This window comes from Barbatula barbatula (assembly GCF_947034865.1).
Source record: "Barbatula barbatula genome assembly, chromosome: 8".
NCBI lineage: Eukaryota > Metazoa > Chordata > Actinopteri > Cypriniformes > Nemacheilidae > Barbatula > Barbatula barbatula.
The window spans coordinates 7774512-7796108 of NC_136771.1; the positions used below are offsets into that span (position 1 = coordinate 7774512).

General features: G+C 42.1%; 1 protein-coding gene across 1 annotated transcript; it reads left to right on the plus strand.

The window, feature by feature from the left end:
* Positions 1–412: 412 nt before the first annotated feature.
* LOC306897115 (uncharacterized protein) lies at positions 413–18745 on the plus strand (the record flags this gene model as incomplete). The annotated part of the gene is made up of 7 exons (XM_079461595.1): positions 413–8208; positions 9513–9647; positions 10740–10874; positions 11790–11924; positions 14643–14777; positions 15693–15827; positions 18546–18745. Exons 1-7 carry the CDS (start codon positions 549–551, stop codon positions 18743–18745), a joined length of 8535 nt encoding a protein of 2844 aa, XP_079317721.1. The 5' UTR covers positions 413–548.
* Between the last annotated feature and the right edge of the window lie 2852 nt (positions 18746–21597).

Here is a 21597-nt window from a genome sequence, read left to right on the forward strand (position 1 = left end):
CTCCAACTACGACAACTGAGTTTCTAACAACCACAACAACAGCTCCTACTACAACAACAGTTCCAGCAAGCACAACTGATGCTCCAACTACCACAACTGAGCTTCCAACTTCCATAACAACAGCTCTAACTACCACAACAACAGCTCCAACAACCAAAACAGAGGCTCCAACAACCACAACAACAGCCTTAATTACCACAACAAAGGCTCCAACAACCACAACTGGTGCACCAACTACTACAACATCAGCTCTATCAACCACAACTAACGCTCAAACTACCATATCAACAGCTCTAACTACCACATCAACAGCTCCAAAAACCACAACAACAGCTCCAACTACTACAATAATAGCTCCAGTAACCACAACTGATGCACCAACTACCACAACAACAGCTCCTTCTACAACAACAACAGCTCCAACAACCACAACTGAATCTCTTACTACCACATCAACAGCTCCGACTACCACAACAAGAGCTCCAAAATCCACAACTGATGCACATACTACTACAACAACAACTCCTACTACTACAAAAACAGCTCCAATGACCAGTACGGAGGCTCCAACTACCAAAGCAATGACAACCACAACTGAGGCTCCAACTACCACAAAAACAGCTCCAAAAACCACAACTGAGGCTGCAACTATAACTACTGCTGCTCCAACAACCAGAACTGACACTCCAATAACCACAACAACACCTCCAACTACCAAAACAACGGCTCCAACAACTGAGGCTCATTCTACCACGATAACAGCTCCAACAACCACAATTACAAATCCAACAAACACAAATGAGGCCCCAACAACCAACAAAATAGCTCCAACTACCACAATAATACCCACAACAACGGCTCCTTCTACCACAAATACTGTACCACCAACAACAACTGGGGCTCCAACAACCACAACAACAATACCGACAACCACAACAACTGCTCTAACAACCACAAATATGGGTCCTACAACCACAGCAACAGCTCCAACAATTCCATCATTAGATCTAACATCCACCACTGAGGTTCCAACTACCACAACAACTGCTCCAACAACGACCACAATAACAACTCGAATAACCACAAGTGAGGCTCCAACAACCACAACGACACATCCAACTACCACAACAACAGCTCCAACAATGACAACTGAGCTTCCAATTACCACAGCAACAATACCAACAACATTAATTTCAACTCCAACAACCACAACCGAGGCCCCAACAAGCACAACGAGCCCTCCAACTAGCACAACAATACCGACAACCACAGCTCTAACAACAACAACTGAGGCTCCAACAACCACAAATGAGATCCCAACAACCACAATGACACGTCCAACTACCACTAAAATAGCAGCAACAAGCAAAACCGAGGCTCTAACCACCACAACAACAATACCGACATCAACAAAAACAGCTCCAACATTCACAACTGAGGTTCCAACTACCCTAGTAACAGCTTCATTCTCCACATCAACAGTTCCAACAGTCACAAATGAGGCTCCAACAACAACAACTTCTCCAACAACAACAAGTGAGGCTCCAAATACCATTACAACAATACCGACATCAACAAAAACAGCTCCAACATTCACAACTGAGGTTCCAACTACCCTAGTAACAGCTTCATCTTCCACAACAACAGTTCCAACAGTCACAACTGAGGCTCCATCAATGACAACAACTTCTCCAACAACAACAAGTGAGGCTCAAAATACCATTACAACATTACAGATAACTAAAACAACAGCCCCAACTTCCAAAACTACAGCTCCAAAAACCAGAACAGAGGCCCCAACAACCAAAACTGAGGTTCCAACTACCCCAGTAACAGCTCCAGCTACCACAAAAACAGTTACAACTGAGGCTCCAACAACCACAACTCTGGCTCCAACAACTACAACTGAGGCACCAGATACCACAACAACAATACAGACAACTAAAACAACAGCTCCAACTTCCAAAACTACAGCTCCAACAACCAAAACAGAGGCCCCAACAACCACAACGACAGTTCCAACTACAACAACTGAGGCTCCAACAACAACAACAACAACAACAACAACTGAGGCTCCAACAACAACAACAACTGAGGCTTCAACTACCACAACAACAATTCCAAAAACAACTACGTCAACAGCTCCATCTACAGCTCCAAGAACGACACAGTCACCGATCACAACAACTGTATCTATGACAGCTACAACCCCACCGTCAACCACAACAGCAATTCCAACCACAGCTCCAAAAACAAGTACAGGGTCTCCAATAACCACCACAACTATTTACCAGACAGGTACAACACAACCTTTGTCCACAACAACACTTGCAAAACTACAAACTACAAAAACAAACACTGAGTCTTCCATAGCAACCACAACACTTTACACAACCACATCGAAAAAAGTTTCACAGACACCTACAACAACACCTTCAAGTACTACAAAACTTCCAAATCCTTCAACCACAGCTGCAAATACAAACACTGTATCTCCTAAAGCCACAACAACACTCACGACCACAACAATTGTTTTAGAGACAGTTACACCAACACCTAAAGCCACTACAACACTTCAAAACCTTGCAACCACACCTGTAAAAATAAGCCCTGAATCTGTGATTAGAACAACCACTGTTCCAATTACCACAGATGTTTCTGAGACAACTACAACAAAAACTTCAACCACTACAACGCTTCCGTATTTCACAACCACAGCTGAAAAACACAGTACTGAGTCGCCCATAACAATGTCAACACTTCCCACGACCACTGCTGCTCCTCAGACAGCTACAACTTCAAGCACTAAAACACTTCCAAATCCCTCAACTGCAGCTGAAAAAACAAACACAGAATCTTACACATCGACACTACCAGCCATAACAACTTTTTCTGAGACAGTCACAGCAACACCCTCAACCACTACAACACATCCGTATCTCCCAACAACATCTGAAAAAATAAGCACAGAGTCTCCAATACAAACAACAATGCTTCCAATTACCACAACTCTTTCAGAGACAACCACAACAACAACCCCATCTACAACACTGTCACCCACCACCACAAATGCTTTGGTGACAACTACAACACCACCATCGACCACTACAACAATTCCAAAAGTCCCAAACACATCTGCAAAAACAAGCATTGAGTCTCCAATATCAACCACAGCTGCTTCAACTTCTCTAATTAAGTCTACCATAACCACAACAGCCCTTCCAATTACTACAACTTATTCTGAGACAACCACACCAACACAGTCAACCACTACAACACATTCATATCTCTCATCCACATCTGAAAAAACTAGCACGGACTCTACCATAAAAACAACAATGCTTTCAACTTCCACAACTGTTTCTCAGACAACTACACCAACATCTTCAACCACTATAACACTTCCAAATCTCTCAACCACAGCTGACAAAACAAGCACAGAGTCTACCGTAAAAACAACAATGTTTCCAATTACAACGTCCATTCCTACCACCATAACTGTTATGCAGACAGGTAAAACAACACCTTTGACCACAACAAAACTCCAAACCACAACAGCAAACACTGCATCTCCCATAACAACCAAATCACTTACCACAAACACAGCTGTTTCCCACACAGCGACAAAACCACCTTCAACCACAACAACATTTCCAAATCCCTCTACCACAGTTGAAAAAACAAGAACAGAGACTACCATAACAACCACAACTGTGTTGCCTTCTACACTTAAAGCTACAATAACCACAACCCTGCCAATTACCATAACTGTTTCTGACACAACCACAACAAGCACTACAACACTTTCAAATCCCTCGACCACAACTGCAAAAATAATCACTGAGTCTCCCATAAAAACATCATCAACAACAACTATAGCTCCAACCACAACAACATTGGTTCCAACAACCACAACTGCGGCTGCAACAACTGAGGCTCTAATTACCACAACAACAATACCCACAACTAAAACAATAGCTCCAACTAACACAACTACCACAACTACAGGGCCAACAACCAAATCTGAGTCTCCAACAACAGCTCCAACAAAAATAACAACTGAGGCTGCAAACACAACTACAACAGCTCAATCAACTATGGCCCCAACAACAGCTCCAACAACTGAGGCGCCAAAAACCATAACAGCAGCTCCAAGAACCACAACTGAGGCTCCAACTACCACAACAATAGTTCCTTCTACATCAACAACAGCTCCAACAACAACAACTGAGCTTCCAACTACTACAACAACGGCTCCAACAACCACAACTGACGCTCCAACTACCACAACAACAACTCAAAAAACCACAACTGAGGCTGCAACTATAACTACTGCTACTCCAACAACCAGAACTGACATTCCAACTACCACAACAACAGTTCCGACAACCACAACTGAGCTTCCAACTACTACAACAACAGCTCCAACTACCACAACAACAGCTCCAACTTCCACAACAAAAGCTCCAACAACCACAACTGTGGCTCCAACAACAACAACTGAGGCAGCAACTACCACAAAAACAATACAGACAACTACAATAACAGCTCTAACACTAAAAACTTTGGGTCCAACAACCACAACGACACCTCCAACTACCACAGCAACAGCTCCAACAATGACAACAGAGGCTCCAACAACTGAGGCTCATACTACCACGATAACAGCTCCAACAACAACAATTACACATCCAACAACCACAAATGAGGCCCCAACAACCAAAAAAACAGCTCCAACTACCACAATAATACCCACAACCACAACAACAGCTGCAACAACCACAACTGAAGCCCCAACTACCACAACAACAGCTCCTTCTACCACAACTACTGTAACACCAACAACAACTGGGGCTCTAACAACCACAACAACAATACCGATAACCACAACAACAGCTCTAACAACCACAACTATGGGTCCAACAACCACAGCAACACCACCAACAATTCCATCATTAGACCAAACATCCACAACTGAGGTTCCAACAACCACAACAACTGCTCCAACAACAACGACCACAATAACAACTCCAATAACCAGAAGTGAGGCCCCAAAAACCACACCGACACATCCAACTACCACAACAACAGCTCCAACAACGACAACTGATGTTCCAATTACCACAGTAACAATACCAACAACAACAATTTCAACTCCAACAACCACAACTGAGGCCCCAACAAGCAAAACGACCCCTCCGACTACCATAACAATACCAGCAAACAACGCTCCAACAACCACAACTGAGGCTCCAACAACCACAATGACACCTCCAACTACCACTACAGTAGCTGCAACAAGCAAATCCGAGGCTCCAACCACCACAACAACAATACCGACATCAACAAAAACAGCTTTAACATTAACAACTGAGGTTTCAACTACCCCAGTAACAGCTTCATCTTCCACAACAACAGTTCCAACAGTCACAAATGAGGCTCCGAAAACAACAACTGAGGCTCCATCAATGACAACAACTGTTTCAACAACAACAACAACTGAGGCTCCAAATACCATGACAACAATACAGACAACTAAAACAACAGCTCCAACTTCCAAAATTACAGCTCCTAAAACCACAACTGAGGCTGCAACTATAACTACTGCTGCTCCAACAACCAGAACTGACACTCCAACTACCACAACAACAGTTCCGATAACCACAACTGAGCTTCCAACTACTACAACAGCTCCAAATACCACAACAACAGCTCCAACTACCACAACAACAGCTCCAACTGCCACAACAACAGCTCCAGCAACCACAACTGTGGTTCCAACAACTGAGGCTGCAACTACCACAAAAACAATACAGACAACCACAACAACACCTCCAACTACCAAAACAACAGCTCCAACAACGACAACAGAGACTCCAACAATTGAGGCTCATACTACCACCATAAGAGCTCCAATAACCACAATTACACATTCAACAACCACAAATGAGGCCCCAACAACCAAAAAAACAGCTCCAACTACCACAATAATACCCACAACCACAACAACAGCTGCAACAACCACAACTGAAGCCCCAACCACCACAACAACAGCTCCTTCCACCACAACTACTGTACCACCAACAACAACTGGGGCTCCAACAACCACAACAACAATACCGACAACCACAACATCAGCTCTAACAACCACAATTATGGGTCCTACAACCACAGCAACAGCACCAACAATTCCATCATTAGACCTAACATCCACAACAACTGCTCCAACAACAACGACCACAATAACAACTCCAATAACCACAATTGAGGCCCCAACAACCCCAACGACACATCCAACTACCACAACAACAGCTCCAACAACGACAACGGAGGTTCCAATTACCACAGCAACAATACCAAAAACAACAATTTCAACTCCAACAACCACAAAAGAGGCCCCAACAAGCAAAACGACCCCTCAAACTACCGCAACAATACCGACAACTGAGGCACCAACAACCACAACTGAGGCACCAACAACCATAAATGAGAACCCAATAACCACAATGACACCTCCAACTACCACTACAATAGATGCAACGAGCAAAACCGAGGCTCCAACCACCACAACAACAAAACCGACATCAACTAAAACAGCTCCAACATTCACACCTGAGGTTCCAACTACCCCAGTAACAGCTTCATCTTCCACAACTACAGTTCCAACAGTCACAAATGAGGCTCCGACAACAACTGAGGCTCCAACAATGATAACAACTGCTCCAACAACAACAACAACTGAGGCTCCAAATACCATAACAACAATACAGACAACTAAAACTACAGCTCCAACAACCAGAACAGAAACCAAAACAACCAAAACGACACCTACGACTACCACAACAACAGCTCCAACAAAAAGAACAACTGAGGTTCCAAATACAACAACAAAAGCTCAAACAACTAGGGCCCTAAAAACAGCTCCAACAACTGAGGCTCCAACTTCGACAACAATAGATCTAATTACAACAACTGAGTCTTCAACAACCAAAATTGAGGCCCCAACCACCACAGCAACAGCTCCAACAAACACAACTACAGCAACAACAACAACAACTGAGACCCAAACAACCACAACAACACCTCCAACTATAACAATAGCTCCAGCAACCACAACGGAAGCTCCAATTAGCAAAACAACGACTCCAACTACCACAAAAACAGTCCCAACAACCACAACTGAGGCTCCAACAACCACAAGGACACCTCCAACTACTACAACAACAGCTCCAGCAACCACAACCGACGCTCCAACTTCCAAAACAACAGCTAATTCTACCACAACAACAGCTCCATCATCTAAAACTGAGGCTCCAACTACCACAACAACAATACAGACATCAACAAAAACCGCTCCAACAACCACAACTGAGGTTCCAACTACCCCAGTAACAGCTCCAACAGTTACAAATGAGGCTCTGACAACAACAACTGAGGTTCCAACAACAACAACAACAATTGCTCCAAAAACCACAACTCTGGCTCCAACAACTACAACTGAGGCACCAAATACCACAACAACAATACAGACAACTAAAACAACAGCTCCGACTTCCAAAACTATAGCTCCAACAACCACAACTGAGGCACGAACTACCACAAAAACAATACCGACAACTAAAACAACAGCTCCAACTACCACAACTGAGGCTCCAACAACCGCAACAACATCTCCAACTACCACAACTGAGGCTCCAACAACCGCAACAACATCTCCAACTACAACAACTACAGCTACAACAACCAGAACAAAGGCTCCAATTACCACAACAACAGTTCCAACCTCAACAACTGAGGCTTCAACTACCACAACAACAATTCCGAAAACAACTACATCAACAGCTCCATCTACAGCTCCAAGAACGACACGGTCACCGACTACCACAACTGTTTCTGTGACAGCTACAACACCACCATCAACCACAACAGCAAATCCAAAACTTCCAACCACAGCTCCAAAAACAAGTACAGGGTCTCCAATAACAACTATAGCTGCATCAAGCTCTACAATAAAGGCTACCATAAACACAACAGCCCGTCCAACCACCACAACTATTTACCAGACAGGTACAACACAACCTTTGCCCACAACAACACTTGCAAAACTACAAACTACAAAAAAAAACACTGAGTCTTCCATAACAACCACAACACTTTACACAACCTCAACGAAAAAGGTTTCACAGACACCGACAACAACACCTTCAAGTACTACAACACTTCCAAATTCTCCAACCACAGCTGCCAATACAAACACTGAATCTCCCAAAGCCACAACAACACTCACGACCACAATAATTGTTTTAGAGACAGTTACACCAACACCTAAAACCACTACAACACTTCAAAACCTTGCAACCACACCTGCAAAAATAAGCCCTGAATCTGATATAAAAACAACCACTGTTTCAATTATCACAGATGTTTCTGAGACAACTACAACAAAAACTTCAACCACTACAACGCTTCCGTATTTCACAACCACAGCTGAAAAACACAGTACTGAGTCTCCCATAACAATGCCAACACTTCCCACGACCACTGCTGCTCCTCAGACAGCTACAACTTCAAGCACTAAAACACTTCCAAATCCCTCAACTGCTACTGAAAAAGAAAACACAGAATCTTACACAACAACACTACCAGCCATAACAAATTTTTCTGAGACAGTCACAGCAACACCCTCAACCACTACAACACATCCGTATCTCCCAACAACATCTGAAAAAATAAGCACAGAGTCTCCAATACAAACAACAATGCTTCCAATTACCACAACTCTTTCAGAGACAACCACAACAACAACCCGATCTACAACACTGTCACCGACCACCACAAATGCCTTGGTGACAACTACAACACCACCACCGACTACTACAACAATTCCAAAACTCCCAAACACATCTGCAAAAACAAGCATTGAGTCTACAATAACCACAACAGCCCTTCCAATTACCTCAAGTGTTTCTGAGACGACCACAATAACACCTTCGACCACAACAACACTTCCAAATCTCCCAACTACAGCTGAAAAAAGAAGCACTGAGTCTCAAATTAAAACAACAATGCTTCCAGTTACAACAGCCCTACCAACCACCACAACTGTTTTGCAGACAGGTAAAACAACACTTTCGACCAATACAGCAATTCAAAAACTCCATACAACACCAGCACAAACAAAAAACACTGTGTTTCCAATAACATCCACATCACTCCCCACAAACACAGCTGTTTTTCAGACAGCAACCACTACAACAATTCAAAAACTCCCAAACACACCTGCAAAAACAAGCATTGAGTCTCCAATAACAACCACAGCTGCTTCAGCTTCCACTAAAAAGGCGACCATTACCACAACAGCCCTTCCAATTACCACAACTGTTTCTGACACATCCACATCAACACCGTCAACCACTACAACACTTCCAAATCTCACAACAACAGCTGACAAAACAAGCACAGAGTCTCCCATAGAAACAACAAAACTTCCAATTGACACAATTGTTTCTCAGACAACTACACCAACACCTTCAACCGCTACAACACTTTCAAATCTAAAACCAGTTCTAACAACCACTGCTGCTCCGAAGACAGCTACAACAACACAATCGAGCACTACAACACTGTCAAATACCTCAACTACAGCTGTAAACACAAACACAGAGCTTTCCAAAGCCATAACAACACTACCAGCCAAAACATCTGTTTCTGAGACAGTTACACCAACACCTTCAACTCTTGCAAATCTCCCAACCACACCTGCAAAATCAAGTACAGAGTCTCCCATGACAACCACAACTACAATTAAGGCAACTATAACCACAACAGCCTTTCCAATTAGCACAACTGTTTCTCATACAACCACAAAAAAACCTTCAACCACTACAACACTTCAAAAACTCCCAACCACAGCTGCAAAAACAAGCGCAGATTCTGCAATTACAACCACAGCTGCTTCAACTTCTACAATCAAGGCTACTATAACCAAAACAGCCCTTCCAATTACCTCAAGTGTTTCTGAGACGACCACAATAACACCTTCGACCACAACAACACTTCCAAATCTCCCAACTACAGCTGATAAAAGAAGCACTGAGTCTCAAATTAAAACAACAATGCTTCCAATTACCACAACTCTTTCAGAGACAACCACAACAACAACCCGATCTACAACACTGTCACCGACCACCACAAATGCCTTGGTGACAACTACAACACCACCACCGACTACTACAACAATTCCAAAACTCCCAAACACATCTGCAAAAACAAGCATTGAGTCTACAATAACCACAACAGCCCTTCCAATTACCACAACGGTTTCTGACACAACCACATCAACACTGTCAACCACTACAACACTTCCAAATCTCCCAACAACAGCTGACAAAACAAACACAGAGTCTCCCATAGAAACAACAAAGCTTCCAATTAACACAATTGTTTCTCGGACAACTACACCAACACCTTCAACCGCTACAACACTTTCAAATCTACCAACAAAAGTTGCAAAATCAAGTACTGAGTCTCCCATAACAACCACAACTTCTTCAACTTCCACTAAAAAGGCGACAATAACCACAACAGCCCTTCCAATTACCACAACGGTTTCTGACACAACCACATCAACACTGTCAACCACTACAACACTTCCAAATCTCCCAACAACAGCTGACAAAACAAGCACAGAGTCTCCCATAGAAACAACAAAGCTTCCAATTAACACAATTGTTTCTCAGACAACTACACCAACACCTTCAACCGCTACAACACTTTCAAATCTAAAACCAGTTCTAACAACCACTGCTGCTCCACAGACAGCTACAACAACACAATCGAGCACTACAACACTGTCAAATACCTCAACTACAGCTGTAAACACAAACACAGAGCTTTCCAAAGCCATAACAACACTACCAGCCAAAACATCTGTTTCTGAGACAGTTACACCAACACCTTCAACTCTTGCAAATCTCCCAACCACACCTGCAAAATCAAGTACCGAGTCTCCCATGACAACCACAACTACAATTAAGGCAACTACAACCACAACAGCCTTTCCAATTAGCACAACTGTTTCTCATACAACCACAACAACACCTTCAACCACTACAACACTTCAAAAACTCCCAACCACAGCTGCAAAAACAAGCGCAGATTCTGCAATTACAACCACAGCTGCTTCAACTTCTACAATCAAGGCTACTATAACCAAAACAGCCCTTCCAATTACCTCAAGTGTTTCTGAGACGACCACAATAACACCTTCGACCACAACAACACTTCCAAATCTCCCAACTACAGCTGAAAAAAGAAGCACTGAGTCTCAAATTAAAACAACAATGCTTCCAGTTACAACAGCCCTTCCAACCACCACAACTGTTTTGCAGACAGGTAAAACAACACTTTCGACCAATACAGCAATTCAAAAACTCCATACAACACCAGCACAAACAAAAAACACTGTGTTTCCAATAACATCCACATCACTCCCCACAAACACAGCTGTTTTTCAGACAGCAACCACTACAACAATTCAAAAACTCCCAAACACACTTGCAAAAACAAGCATTGAGTCTCCAATAACAACCACAGCTGCTTCAGCTTCCACTAAAAAGGCGACCATTACCACAACAGCCCTTCCAATTACCACAACTGTTTCTGACACATCCACATCAACACCGTCAACCACTACAACACTTCCAAATCTCACAACAACAGCTGACAAAACAAGCACAGAGTCTCCCATAGAAACAACAAAACTTCCAATTGACACAATTGTTTCTCAGACAACTACACCAACACCTTCAACCGCTACAACACTTTCAAATCTAAAACCAGTTCTAACAACCACTGCTGCTCCGAAGACAGCTACAACAACACAATCGAGCACTACAACACTGTCAAATACCTCAACTACAGCTGTAAACACAAACACAGAGCTTTCCAAAGCCATAACAACACTACCAGCCAAAACATCTGTTTCTGAGACAGTTACACCAACACCTTCAACTCTTGCAAATCTCCCAACCACACCTGCAAAATCAAGTACAGAGTCTCCCATGACAACCACAACTACAATTAAGGCAACTATAACCACAACAGCCTTTCCAATTAGCACAACTGTTTCTCATACAACCACAAAAAAACCTTCAACCACTACAACACTTCAAAAACTCCCAACCACAGCTGCAAAAACAAGCGCAGATTCTGCAATTACAACCACAGCTGCTTCAACTTCTACAATCAAGGCTACTATAACCAAAACAGCCCTTCCAATTACCTCAAGTGTTTCTGAGACGACCACAATAACACCTTCGACCACAACAACACTTCCAAATCTCCCAACTACAGCTGATAAAAGAAGCACTGAGTCTCAAATTAAAACAACAATGCTTCCAGTTACAACAGCCCTTCCAACCACCACAACTGTTTTGCAGACAGGTAAAACAACACTTTCGACCACTACAGCAATTCAAAAACTCCATACAACACCAGCACAAACAAACACTGTGTTTCCAATAACATCCACATCACTCCCCACAAACACACTTGTTTCTCAGACAGCAACAACACCCCCTTCCACCACGACAACACTTCCAAATCCCTCAACTACAGCTGTAAAAATAAACACAGAATCTTCCAAAGCCATAACAACACTACCAGCCACAACATCTGTTTCTCAGACAGTTAAACCGACACCTTCAACCAATGCAACACTTCCAAATCTCCAAACCCTACCTGCAAAAACAAGTACAGAGTCTCCCATAACAACCACAACTGCTTCAACTTCCACTAAAAAGGCAACCATTACCACAACAGCCCTTCCAATTACCACAACTGTTTCTGACACAACCACATCAACACCTTCAACAACTACAACACTTCAAAATCTCCCAGCTACAGCTGACAAAAAAAGCACAGGGTCTCCCATAGAAACAACAAAGCTTCCAATTACCACAATTGTTTCTCAGACAACTACGCCAACCACTGCTGCTTCTAAGACAGCTACAACAACACATTCAAGCACTACAACACTTTCAAATCTCTTACCTACAGCTGTAAAAACAAACACAGAATCTTCCAAAGCCACAACAACACTTCCAGACACAGCTACTGTTTCAAAGAAATTCACATCCACACCTTCAACCATTACAACACCTCGAAATCTCCCATCTACAGCTGAAAAAAGAAGCACTGAGCCTCAAATAAAAACAACAATGCTTCCAGTAACTACGGCCCTTCCAACCACCACAACTGTTTTGCAGAAAGGGAAAACAACACTTTCGACCACTACAGCAATTCAAAAACTCCATACAATACCAGCACAAACAAACACTGTGTTTCCAATAACATCCACATCACTCCCCACAAACACAGCTGTTTCTCAGACAGCAACAACATCCCCTTCCACCACGACAACACTTCCAAATCCCTCAACCACAGCTGCAAAAACAAACGCTGATTCTCCCAAAGCCACAACAACACTCACAACTACAACAATTGTTTTGGAGACAGTTACACCAACACATAAGATCACTACAACACTTCAAAACCTTCCAAGCACACCTGCAAAAATAAGCCCTGATTCTGTAATAAAAACAACAACTTTTCCAATTACCACAGATGTTTCTAAGACACCTACAACAACAACTTCAACCACTACAACACTTCCGTATTTCACAACAACAGCTGAAAAATACAGTACTGAGTCTCCCATAACAATGTCAACACTTCCCACAACCACTGCTGCTCCTCAGACAGCTAGAACAACAACTTTAAGCACTAAAACACTTCAAAATCCCTCAACTACACCTGAAAAAACAAACACAGAATCTGCCAAAGCCACAACAACACTACCAGCCATAACAACCTTTTCTGAGACAGTCACACCAACACCCTCAACCACTACAACATTTCCAAATCTCCCAACAACATCTAAAAGAATAAGCACGGAGTCTCCAATACAAACAACAATGCTTCCAATTACCACAACTCTTTCAGAGACAACCAAAACAACAACCCCATCTACAACACTGTCACCGACCACCACAAATGCTTTGTTGATAACTACAACACCACCACCGACCAATACAACAATTCAAAAACTCCCAAACACACCTGCAAAAACAAGCATTGAGTCTCCAATAACAACCACAGCTACTTCAACTTCCACTAAAAAGGCGACCATTACCACAACAGTCCTTCCAATTACCACAACGGTTTCTGACACAAACACATCAACACTGTCAACCACTACAACACTTCCAAATCTCCCAACATCAGCTGACAAAACAAGCACAGAGTCTCCCATAGAAACAACAAAGCTTCCAATTAACACAATTGTTTCTCGGACAACTACACCAACACCTTCAACCGCAACAACACTTTCAAATCTACCAACAAAAGTTGCAAAATCAAGTACTGAGTCTCCCATGACAACCACAACTTCTTCAACTTCCACTAAAAAGGCGACAATAACCACAACAGCCCTTCCAATTACCACAACGGTTTCTGACACAACCACATCAACACTGTCAACCACTACAACACTTCCAAATCTCCCAACAACAGCTGACAAAACAAGCACAGAGTCTCCCATAGAAACAACAAAACTTCCAATTGACACAATTGTTTCTCAGACAACTACACCAACACCTTCAACCGCTACAACACTTTCAAATCTAAAACCAGTTCTAACAACCACTGCTGCTCCGCAGACAGCTACAACAACACAATCGAGCACTACAACACTGTCAAATACCTCAACTACAGCTGTAAACACAAACACAGAGCTTTCCAAAGCCATAAAAACACTACCAGCCAAAACATCTGTTTCTGAAACAGTTACATCAACACCTTCAACTTTTGCAAATCTCCCAACCACACCTGCAAAATCAAGTACCGAGTCTCCCATGACAACCACAACTACAATTAAGGCAACTATAACCACAACAGCCTTTCCAATTAGCACAACTGTTTCTCATACAACCACAACAACACCTTCAACCACTACAACACTTCAAAAACTCCCAACCACAGCTGCAAAAACAAGCGCAGATTCTGCAATTACAACCACAGCTGCTTCAACTTCTACAATCAAGGCTACTATAACCAAAACAGCCCTTCCAATTACCTCAAGTGTTTCTGAGACGACCACAATAACACCTTCGACCACAACAACACTTCCAAATCTCCCAACTACAGCTGAAAAAAGAAGCACTGAGTCTCAAATTAAAACAACAATGCTTCCAGTTACAACAGCCCTTCCAACCACCACAACTGTTTTGCAGACAGGTAAAACAACACTTTCGACCACTACAGCAATTCAAAAACTCCATACAACACCAGCACAAACAAAAAACACTGTGTTTCCAATAACATCCACATCACTCCCCACAAACACAGCTGTTTTTCAGACAGCAACCACTACAACAATTCAAAAACTCCCAAACACACCTGCAAAAACAAGCATTGAGTCTCCAATAACAACCACAGCTGCTTCAACTTCCACTAAAAAGGCGACCATTACCACAACAGCCCTTCCAATTACCACAACTGTTTCTGACACATCCACATCAACACCGTCAACCACTACAACACTTCCAAATCTCACAACAACAGCTGACAAAACAAGCACAGAGTCTCCCATAGAAACAACAAAGCTTCCAATTAACACAATTGTTTCTCAGACAACTACACCAACACCTTCAACCGCTACAACACTTTCAAATCTAAAACCAGTTCTAACAACCACTGCTGCTCCGCAGACAGCTACAACAACACAATTGAGCACTACAACACTGTCAAATACCTCAACTACAGCTGTAAACACAAACACAGAGCTTTCCAAAGCCATAACAACACTACCAGCCAAAACATCTGTTTCTGAGACAGTTACACCAACACCTTCAACTCTTGCAAATCTCCCAACCACACCTGCAAAATCAAGTACAGAGTCTCCCATGACAACCACAACTACAATTAAGGCAACTATAACCACAACAGCCTTTCCAATTAGCACAACTGTTTCTCATACAACCACAACAACACCTTCAACCACTACAACACTTCAAAAACTCCCAACCACAGCTGCAAAAACAAGCGCAGATTCTGCAATTATAACCACAGCTGCTTCAACTTCTACAATCAAGGCTACTATAACCAAAACAGCCCTTCCAATTACCTCAAGTGTTTCTGAGACGACCACAATAACACCTTCGACCACAACAACACTTCCAAATCTCCCAAATACAGCTGAAAAAAGAAGCACTGAGTCTCAAATTAAAACAACAATGCTTCCAGTTACAACAGCCCTTCCAACCACCACAACTGTTTTGCAGACAGGTAAAACAACACTTTCGACCAATACAGCAATTCAAAAACTCCATACAACACCAGCACAAACAAACACTGTGTTTCCAATAACATCCACATCCCTCCCCACAAACACACTTGTTTCTCAGACAGCAACAACACCCCCTTCCACCACGACAACACTTCCAAATCCCTCAACTACAGCTGTAAAAATAAACACAGAATCTTCCAAAGCCATAACAACACTACCAGCCACAACATCTGTTTCTCAGACAGTTAAACCAACACCTTCAACCAATGCAACACTTCCAAATCTCCAAACCCTACCTGCAAAAACAAGTACGGAGTCTCCCATAACAACCACAACTGCTTCAACTTCCACTAAAAAGGCAACCATTACCACAACAGCCCTTCCAATTACCACAACTGTTTCTGACACAACCACATCAACACCTTCAACAACTACAACACTTCAAAATCTCCCAGCTACAGCTGACAAAAAAAGCACAGGGTCTCCCATAGAAACAACAAAGCTTCCAATTACCACAATTGTTTCTCAGACAACTACGCCAACCACTGCTGCTTCTAAGACAGCTACAACAACACATTCAAGCACTACAACACTTTCAAATCTCTTAACTACAGCTGTAAAAACAAACACAGAATCTTCCAAAGCCACAACAACACTTCCAGACACAGCTACTGTTTCAAAGAAAGTCACATCCACACCTTCAACCATTACAACACCTCGAAATCTCCCATCTACAGCTGAAAAAAGAAGCACTGAGTCTCAGATAAAAACAACAATGCTTCCAGTAACTACGGCCCTTCCAACCACCACAACTGTTTTGCAGAAAGGGAAAACAACACTTTCGACCACTACAGCAATTCAAAAACTCCATACAATACAAGCACAAACAAACACTGTGTTTCCAATAACATCCACATCACTCCCCACAAACACAGCTGTTTCTCAGACAGCAACAACATCCCCTTCCACCACAACAACACTTCCAAATCCCTCAACCACAGCTGCAAAAACAAACTCTGATTCTCCCAAAGCCACAACAACACTCACAACTACAACAATTGTTTTGGAGACAGTTACACCAACACATAAGATCACTACAACACTTCAAAACCTTCCAAGCACACCTGCAAAAATAAGCCCTGATTCTGTAATAAAAACAACAACTTTTCCAAGTACCACAGATGTTTCTGAGACACCTACAACAACAACTTCAACCACTACAACACTTCCGTATTTCCCAACAACAGCTGAAAAATACAGTACTGAGTCTTCCTTAACAATGTCAACACTTCCCACAACCACTGCTGCTCCTCAGACAGCTAGAACAACAACTTTAAGCACTAAAACACTTCAAAATCCCTCAACTACACCTGAAAAAACAAACACAGAATCTGCCAAAGCCACAACAACACTACCAGCCATAACAACCTTTTCTGAGACAGTCACACCAACACCCTCAACCACTACAACATTTCCAAATCTCCCAACAACATCTAAAAGAATAAGCACGGAGTCTCCAATACAAACAACAATGCTTCCAATTACCACAACTCTTTCAGAGACAACCAAAACAACAACTCCATCTACAACACTGTCACCGACCACCACAAATGCTTTGTTGATAACTACAACACCACCACCGACCAATACAACAATTCAAAAACTCCCAAACACACTTGCAAAAACAAGCATTGAGTCTCCAATAACAACCACAGCTGCTTCAACTTCCACTAAAAAGGCGACCATTACCACAACAGCCCTTCCAATTACCACAACTGTTTCTGACACATCCACATCAACACCGTCAACCACTACAACACTTCCAAATCTCCCAACAACAGCTGACAAAACAAGCACAGAGTCTCCCATAGAAACAACAAAGCTTCCAATTAACACAATTGTTTCTCGGACAACTACACCAACACCTTCAACCGCTACAACACTTTCAAATCTACCAACAAAAGTTGCAAAATCAAGTACTGAGTCTCCCATGACAACCACAACTTCTTCAACTTCCACTAAAAAGGCGACAATAACCACAACAGCCCTTCCAATTACCACAACGGTTTCTGACACAACCACATCAACACTGTCAACCACTACAACACTTCCAAATCTCCAAACATCAGCTGACAAAACAAGCACAGAGTCTCCCATAGAAACAACAAAGCTTCCAATTAACACAATTGTTTCTCAGACAACTACACCAACACCTTCAACCGCTACAACACTTTCAAATCTAAAACCAGTTCTAACAACCACTGCTGCTCCGCAGACAGCTACAACAACACAATCGAGCACTACAACACTGTCAAATACCTCATCTACAGCTGTAAACACAAACACAGAGCTTTCCAAAGCCATAACAACACTACCAGCCAAAACATCTGTTTCTGAGACAGTTACAACAACACCTTCAACCAATGCAACACTTGCAAATCTCCAAACCACACCTGCAAAATCAACTACTGAGTCTCCCATAACAACCACAACTACAATTAAGGCAACTATAACCACAACAGCCTTTCCAATAACCACAACTTTTTATCATACAACCACAACAACACCTTCAACAACTACAACACTTCCAAATCTCACGTCTAAAGTAAAAGAAACAAGCACACAGTATCCCATAACAACCACATCACTTCCCACAAAAACAGCTGTTTCCCAGACATCAAAAACACTATCTTCAACCAAGACAACACTTCCAAATCCCTCAACCACAGCTGAAAAAACAAGTACTAATTCTCCTGTAACATCAAAAACACTTCTCACAACCACTGCTTTTCCTCAGACAGCTACAACAGAACCTTCAAGTACTTCAACTCTTTTAAATACCTCAACAACAGCTGTAAAAACAAAAACAGAATCTTCCAAAGCCACATCAACACTTCCAGCCACAACAAGACTTCCAACCACAACATCTGTTTCTGAGACAGTTACACCAACACCTTCGACCACTACAACACTTCCAAATTTTCCAACTACAGCTAAAAAAACAAGTACTGAGTCTCCAAAAACAACCATAACTGCTTCAACTTCAACAATTAAAGCTACCAGAACCACAACAAACCTTCCAATTACCACAGCAGTTTCTAACAGAACCACAACAACACTTCAAAATCTCCCAACCACAGCTGATAAAACAAGCACTGCCTCTCTCATAAAAACAACCGTCCTTCAAACTACCAGAACTGATTTGCAGACAGGTAAAATAACACATTCGACTACTACAACACTTCAACAACTCCAAACCACATCAGCACAAACAAACACTGTTTCTGGCACACCAACAACTTCAACCACTACAACATTTGAAAATCTTCAAACCACAGCTACAAAAATGAGCCCTGAATCCCCCATAAAAACAACCCTTCCAAATACCACAACTGTTTCTGAGGCAACCAATACAACACTTCCGAAGCTCCCGACTGGAAAAAAAAGCTCTGAATATCCCTTAACAACCACAACTGCACCAAGTTCTCCATCCAAGGCTCCCAAAATTACAATTGACATTCAGAACTTCACAACTATTTTGCAAACAGGTAGAACCACACTTTCATACACTACAACACTTCCAAAACTCCAAACCACAACAGCAAAACAAACACTGAATCTACCATAACAGCCACAACGCTTGCCAAAACATTAGCCATTTCTCAGACAGCAACAACAACACCAACTTTAAGCACTACAAAACGTCCAAATGTCCACTGATGCAAAAATAAATTGTGATTCTCCAAAAAATTACCACAACCGTTTCTGAGACACCTACAACAACACCTTCAACCTCTACAATACTTCCAAAACTCCATACCACAACAGTTAAAACAATCACTGAGTCTCCCATAACAACCATAACACTTAAAACATTAGCTGTTTCTGAGACAGCAATAACAAAACCCATTTTAAGCACTACAAAATGTCAAAATCCCTCAACCACTGGTGCAAAAATAAATAGTGAGTCTCCAAAATCCACAACAAATGTTTCTGAGACAACTACAGATACACCTTCAACCACAATACTTCCAAAACTCCAAACCAAAAAAATTTATTAAAAAACTGAATCTCCAATAAAAACAACCGCTTTTCCACTTACCACAACTGTAGACACCTACAACAATACCTTCAACCTCTACAATAAACACAAAACTCCATACCACAACAGTTAAAACAATCACTGAGTCTCCTATAACAACCACAACTGCACCAAGCTCAACAACCAAGGCTCCCATAATAACAACGGCCTCTCAAACCACTATAACACTTATAAAACTCCAAACCACAACAGCAAAAGCAAGCACAGAGCCTCCCATAAAAACAACACCTCTTCCAATTACCACAACTGTTTCTGAGACAACTTCAACAACACCTTCAACCACTACAATACTTCCCAAACTTCCGACCACAAGATCAAAAACATCAATGAGTCTCCTATAAGAATCACAACTCCACCAAGATTGACAACTAAGGCTCCCATAGTTACAACGGCCATTCAAAACACCACAACTGTTTTTCACACAGGTAAAACAAAACTTTCAACCACTACAATACTTCCAAAACTCCAAAACAGCTGAATCTCCTGTATAAAAACACCTTCCATAAAAACATCAACACTTCCAATTATCATTACTGTTTCTGAGACAACTACAGCAACACATTCAACCACACATTCAAGATCCAAACCTCTTAACCACAGCTGCAAGGACAAACCCTGACTCTTCCATACCAACCACAAAACCACAAATGCCTCTGTCCACTTAAACAATTCCAAAACTCAGAACCACAACATAGAATACAAACACGGAGTCTCCGATAACAACCACAACTGCATCAAATACTACAACTAAGGGTCCCATAACCACAACAGCCCCAAAAATAATGGCAACTGCTTCTTTGATAGCTTTAACAACATTGACATTTCCAAAAACAGACCATCCTATCACCACAACAACTGCTTCAGATTCTACACTAAAGGTTCTCATAACCACAATAGCACTTCCAACAACCACAACTGTTGCTTAGACAGTTACAAAAACATTTCCAAAAGCTACACGACTTAAAAATGTCCCCACCATAGCTGCAAAAACAGACACTGCTGCTACTATAACCACATTGACACTTCCAGCAAGCACAACAGTTTCTGAAACTGCTATAATAATTCCAACCACTGTCCAAAACTGACAAAACCCACCTAAATAACTCCAAAAACAATCAGTGATATTCTCATAGCCACAACAATACGG